The 6,584-nt window shown below is 47.2% G+C and overlaps 1 protein-coding gene across 1 annotated transcript in view; it reads right to left on the reverse strand.

The window, feature by feature from the left end:
• LOC102379287 (1-aminocyclopropane-1-carboxylate synthase-like protein 1) overlaps positions 1-6,451 on the reverse strand; it is an 18,868-nt gene extending 12,417 nt beyond the window's left edge. Inside the window, 4 exon segments of the mRNA XM_006028432.3 lie at positions 1,990-2,049; positions 4,573-5,057; positions 5,060-5,179; positions 5,815-6,451. Of these exon segments, the coding sequence (XP_006028494.2) occupies positions 1,990-2,049; positions 4,573-5,057; positions 5,060-5,179; positions 5,815-6,451 (1,302 nt within the window).
• Positions 6,452-6,584: the final 133 nt, after the last annotated feature.

The following is a 6,584-nucleotide window of genomic DNA, read 5'->3' on the forward strand; positions in this document are numbered from 1 at the left end:
GTTTCATATGGAGTTTCACTCTCCATTGTCTCCAAGATCAGTAGCCTTTAGGACTTTTTTCCTGTTTATATTTAAATAAAATGCATATATTATTTTCTTTTCAATATTTTCAAGGCAGTAATCAGAAGGACTTCAAGCAGTCCAATTCACCAAGTCACAAAAGGAACCACAGTAGTGATGAGAAGGCTATTTTTCATAAATGAAAAGGAAACAAAATTTCATACATGGTGCATTTTCATGGATTTGATAAAAGGAGACCAAATTTAAAGGCAGTGATTAAAGAGATGCGAAGGGACAGGTGGCAGCTACAAAAGGAATAGAAGGAAAATCAGTGGGCAGATGAAAATATTTTCTCAAGATATAAAAAATGTAACAAAACTAGGATTCTGATTTCCTTTTCTGAGTGCTGAAATGATATTGACCCTCATTCCAGGCAGAATTATAACCTAGCAGGTTATAACCTACAGGCTCAGATAGTATTTTCCTCTATTCACTTCTGTATGCCTCTTGAAACCTATTTAATGTAGAAGCATGCCGCCTCAGATTTCCTTCTTGAACTCATCTGGAGAATACAGCATCAGAATACACATCAAAAGCCTTGGCCCAAATGACAACACAACAAGAAGCCAGAGGGACCTTAAAGGTGATACTGCACAGACGAGCAAATCATATGGACCAGCTGGCAAGGAAAACCATCCAAGACTTCATCCCTAGGATGTCATGTCTGATACTGCTTGGGTTATGGGTCAGAGGCTGTAGACAGAAATCCAATAAGTTACTTTTTCCTCACTGCATATAACAGGCATTGCCCATCAATTTCTGAAAAATCTGTGTTCTCATAGGCCCAACAGGTATACAGCTCTGTGAGTTAATGCTATAAACACTAAAGGGAAGCAATTCAAAAGTCAGAAGCATATTTTTTCATTTCCATGTCTAATGTAACATACATGGAAATTAGCAGCAGCATAAGGATGAATGAAGTAGAAATAATCCGCTGTCTCCGCAAGGCTAATGTGAACGCAGTTGTCTTCTGTCTCTCCCACATCCTATTTACTGCACACCTTACACTGACAAAAAGGGATGAAGTACAGGGAGAAGAAACAGCCTACACACCCTACAAGGCACCTTGCAGGTTTCTGCACACAGCTACCAGGCAGCAGTTCTGCCTTACCTGTTCTGCTAGCTGGAAAGCTGAATGTTGGGGTGACATACCCCGAAGTCCGTGGCATAGCAGGCAGAAATAAAATAAGGAAAATTTTGAGGACAGACAGAAGTGAAATGGGAGCAAGTGTGAGAAAGAACTTAAGTGAACTCCAGTAGAGCCTGGCTCTGCCAGGTACTCAACACCAACCCTACCCACAAAGAAATGTGTACATAGGATAAACTGTTGTCTTTCCATACAACAGCCTGAACCAGGGCAAGCCCCCAAAGTTTTTGAGTTATACTCTATGTATCAGGCCTTTCCCTAGTGTAAGTGACCACGATGACCATTTAGAGGCTCACTAATTTATCCATCATGACATAATCGATGCTACTGTTCACTTATGCCAAACTCTGCCAAGATTTGGAAAACTTCAAAACTGTACAGCTTGGTAACAGACTCTATCAACCTCTTCTGAGCTGAATGTTGAGGAATGGCAAAACAGGTTCTGAAGCTTAGGGTTACCACCTCTGTGTTAAATGAAGACGCATCAACATGAAGAAATCATTTTTTTTTTCCCATTTGTATCTAGTTTTTCCAAGATGTCAGGTCCCCAAAGGCCAAGATTGTACCACAAGGAAGGGTAATAGAAAACCTCATTTTTCAATCTCTGTCAGGATAACTTACAGAAATGCACAGCCAGGATGGGTGATGAGAGCAGACGGGAGACCCTGACAGATATGCACTCATGGAGAAATAAGTTTCTCACAGCGATCTGAATGATATCATCAAACCATGTGTCCAAGTGTAGGACCCAGGAGAAATTATGCGGAGTACTGCCAACTTACCCGCTTGGACATCAGATCAAAGCAGAGTTTATTCTCACTGGTACCAAAATTAATTATCCCCTAGGGAAAAAAAAAAAAAGAGAATGATTTTTGAGAGACAGGAGCTGCTGCTGTGCAACCTGGATTTATTTGTTAGCAAATGCTCTGGAAACAGGTAGAAACCCAAGGCTTATATCCGTTAACAAAACATATGACTGAATCATTCATTTCATGGGAGCATAAATCTGACTTCATATAATTCTTCCTAGCTGAGAGAGCTGGGATTTATACTCAACACATTTTCAGCTGTCTTTTGGAAATATTTCTTTATCCAAAATTCTGCACTCATCAGACAATGAATTTCCACTCTAAAAATGTATTCATAGAAACTTCACTTTTCTTACAGAGCTAAATAGAAAAGGCAGGTTGCAGTACTGTCGCTTGAGAGAAGAAATGCTAATCTGTAATTCCTGGCTCAGAATCTGACATAATAAATCCCATAGAGAATAAATCTGCTATATGTATCTTTGCTCTCAGCCTGGGATGAGTCAGTCAAATTAAAAAACAAAAACAAACAAACAAAAACAAAATCACCAAGATAAATACCAAGAATGTATGTTTATGATATTATTATTATTTTATTTATATATCTATATATCAATTTAAAAATCTATGTATATTGTAAACAAAAATAGACAACAATGAAGAAAAATGGAAGCTTGTCTCTTGGGCTATAGTTGGTATGGTGAATGATGAGAGCATTACTGAAACACAGGAAATCCAAGGTGGGAAAGTCACAGACCTGTACAGGGTAAGTGAATGGCAAGAAGTAAAAAGGCAGCCTAAGCTCTGAATGATGCCTTAATTGGAATGCAAAACATACCTTTCTAAGAATCAGTGACACAAACTCCACCCTGTCCCACCAGCTTGTGCCCCAGCTGGGATCTGCCTGGCTGGGGCAGAACAGCCTGTGTCAGGATCACTCCCCACTCACTGCTCCAACAGCAGTGGCAGGGGAATGGCCAGATCCTGGCTGGTATGGGCCTCTGAAATGAAGGGGGCAAGGAGGGGTTTTATTCCCCACAGGGAACCCCAGCCGGGATCTTCCAGCCTCAGCTGCCACATCTGCTGCTCTTCTCCTAGCCAGGCAGACCACGGCTGGGGTCCATCCTGGTGGGACAAGGGAGGGAGTGGGGAATTAAACTCCTCTCCGTTTCCCCATTCACTTGAGGCTGCTGCTAGAGCTGGCCATGCCCCCACCACTTGAGTGGCATGGTGGGAGGGTGGGAAATGCCTGGCAGTGGCTGCTTCCCCCTCCAGGCACACCCCAACTGGGGACTGTGCAGGCCAGGGTGCGGATTTTAATCCCTCCCGAGCTTTACTCAGGCTGCAGGGGCCTAGCCAACCCCGCCCCCCACAGATTAGTTTCCCTCCAGCTGAGGGGTTTGCTGTAGCACCACCCAGCTTCTGGCCTGAGACACTGCAGGCATGTTCCTGCATTTGTGGAATCAAAAGGGAATGTCTAGTCACTTGCTTGCCAGTTCAACCTATGCAGGTTAGACTAACCTACAAAGAATGAACTGATTCAGGCTCGGGCTTTTTGAATGTCTGTACTTAGCTCAAGTGTGGGCATCTGGCCATACCTTACCCTGCTGCTGCTGCTGCTGCTGCAGCAGCAAGTGAGGGGAGACCCTGACATGGGCTGCTCTGCCATGGCTAGGCAGATCTTGGCTCAGGTCTGTGCCGGTGGGATAGGGGACACAGCAGGGAATTAAGCCCCTCTCTGTCCCCCCGTTTGCTTAAGGCTGCTGTTGGGGCTGGCTATGCTCCTGCTGTTTGAGCAGCAACCAGGGCAAAATGCCTCACGGGGGCTGCTGTGCCCCTGCCTGGCAGACCCTGGCCAAGGTCCGTGATGGTGGGACAGGGAAGGGAGAGTGGAATAAACCCATTTCCTGCCCCTTTCGCCTTGGAGGGGGGCAGTGTCTGGTCACACCCCCACCCCTGCTAGAGTGGAGCGGGGGCACCAGCCTTGCTCCACTGGAGCAGACAGCACAGCTCAGCCAAGGGCTGAAGAGCATGCCAGGATGCTGAGGAACTCCGATTTAACTTAAACCAGGAAAGGGTCTGGGACAGAAGTTCCATAAAGCAGTTTGACCTTGGTAAGTTAAGTCTGATACTACATTCAACCAGGTTTATCTCAAACCGGATTTGGCCATTTTTAAACTGGTGCACTGAACTTATGTTTTATTACAGGTTTAACCATTGTCTGATCACTTAAACCAGTTGATGTGTAACTTGTGTTCCTAGCCCAGAGGTTCTACAGATCAACACTCATTTGAGACGGGCAACTCTCTTTAGCTTTGGGTTGCCTTAGCAAAGTGCAATGTTTGATATACAAGAGGAAAAAAAACATTTGTAGTTAATCTTCTGTGCTTTAATAAGGCAGAGGTTGAGCCAACTTGCACCTACGAGATAAAAATCACATTATAGCCCACACTCAGCCAGCTGTTTAAAAAAAAAAAGAAAAGAAAAAGCAAAAAACCAAACATCCTTGTTCAGGTGTCTCCTAGCTGGAAAGGCACACAGCAGGGGAACTTCACTCACATTGGGGTTTTTGTCTTCATCATATTTGTCAGCATGATAGGCCTTGTAACCCTCCTCTGTGGAGCCACGAAAGATGTTGGCAATGTTTCCTCTTGCAGACAGGTAGGGACTTTTCTGGAACTCACCAGGATTACAGAAACCATACATGTTGGATCTCCTCTCAGAGACGGGTCGGCCTAGGTGCATGGCCCTCACCTCTTGCAGGTCAACTCCTCCAAATCCGGCAATATCAGACAGCGCCTGGCCAAAATCTAAGCCCCGGGGCAATGCAACAGAGGAAGAGGAGCCACCATTGCTCTGCTTTAAGATGCTGAGCATCTGAGCAAAAACATTGAACATGCGGAATTCATGCTCCCTCTCCAGTTCAAAACGCCGCTGCTCCAACTGCATTCGCCGCTCTTCTACCTCCAGATCCCGCTGCAACCGCCGCTCCTCCATCTGCAAAAAGCGCTCTTCCATGGCCCGCTGAGAAGTCAGGGTCTTCCGCAGGGGGGCATCACTCGCTGACCTTTCCGCTTCTTTCGCAGACGGTGCAAGGTGGAGAAGCCAGGTCGAGGTCCAACGCTTTGAATCCGGGAGGAGGAGGCCATGTTTGGCTCACTGAAACCTGTGGATATTTCAAAATAGAGAACTAAATTGTCAGCAATTCCTTTAAAATGACAACACAGCATTAGGACTGGTGTAAATAGACACTTGCTACTCCTGCCTGGAAAAAAAAATAAAATAAAATAACATCAGATTGCCCAAGTCGAGTCCCACAGGAAAAGTAAGGTCATATCTATCTAGCACATGCATGAAAGCAGCGTGTTTTATCTTGCCATGCTCCGATTCAGCACTCTCTCTCTGGCAAAGATCCAGAATTAACTACAATGAATGACAATCCACTCTCCCTATGCACTCTGCAAGTATTATGATGACAGGGAGACAAAATCCCTTTCCGACTTCAGTAGTTAATCAACATGATGCTGTCTACCCACTCCCCCTCAATCAAGATATTCAAAGTTCTGCATCCCACGGAAGCCAGTTCTGTAAATTAATTACATTATAAGTAAATAAGCATCTTCGTTGGCTGCACCCGCAGGTAAAACAATGTTTCTCTTCCCCGAGTTCTGCATAGAACGGAGAGAATTAATTTAACTGACATTGTTGGCGACCATCCGCAGATGTCTTCGACCCACACATACCTCTAAAGGTTAGACCCAAAGAAAGGACTCAGGCTTGAATGAAAAGATGCCATCCTACCTGATGGCGAGACACTGGTCTCAATGGGAATCTCCACCCTGGAGATGGGAGAGTCATTCTGGGCCCTGTCCAAGAAGGCTCGCTCCAACTCATGCTCGTCAGGCGAGCCCTGCTGGTAGGACATGGGCGGCGGAGGCTCTGGGGTCAAGCAGCGTTCATCAGAGTCCACCTCCTCGCATTTGATCTCCATCAGCTCGGGGTGCTGCGAGTGTCCGAAGGGCAGCGCGGAGGCGGCAAACTGATGGTGGTAGCTCTCCACCATCGTCCCCTGCAGCACCTGCTGCGCCATGCTACTGCTGAGGGAGCTGTAGGCCAGCGAGGGGCGGCTGGTCAGCACCCGGTCCATCGCGTCGTAAAACTTCCACGTCCGCCCGCCCCGGGCCGCCTTGTTGTTGTTGTCCTTGATGCGGCGGTACTCCAGCTTCATCTTCTTGATCTTCTCCCGGCACTGGTCCCCCGTGCGGTGGATGCCCTTCTCCCGCAGCACCTCTGCGATGCGGTTGAAGACATGCTGGTTGCGCAGGCAGCTCTCCAGCTCCATCTGCACCGACTCGTCGGCCCACAGCTGCAGCAGCTCCACCACCTCGGGGTCCGACCAGTTGCTGCCCCGCTCGTACTTCTTCCCCCGGAAATCCATGGCTCCTGCCCCCGGCCCAGGCCAGCGCGCTCGGGGGCAGAGATGCCCGGGGGTCAGTGCTCAGCCCGCATTCACCCACCCCCCAAGGCCAGGCAGGGGGGAGGGGGCGGGGGCTCGGCCCGGCGGCTCCAGG

Source organism: Alligator sinensis, unplaced genomic scaffold, assembly GCF_000455745.1.
Source record: "Alligator sinensis unplaced genomic scaffold, ASM45574v1 scaffold441_1, whole genome shotgun sequence".
Classification (NCBI taxonomy): Eukaryota; Metazoa; Chordata; order Crocodylia; family Alligatoridae; genus Alligator; species Alligator sinensis.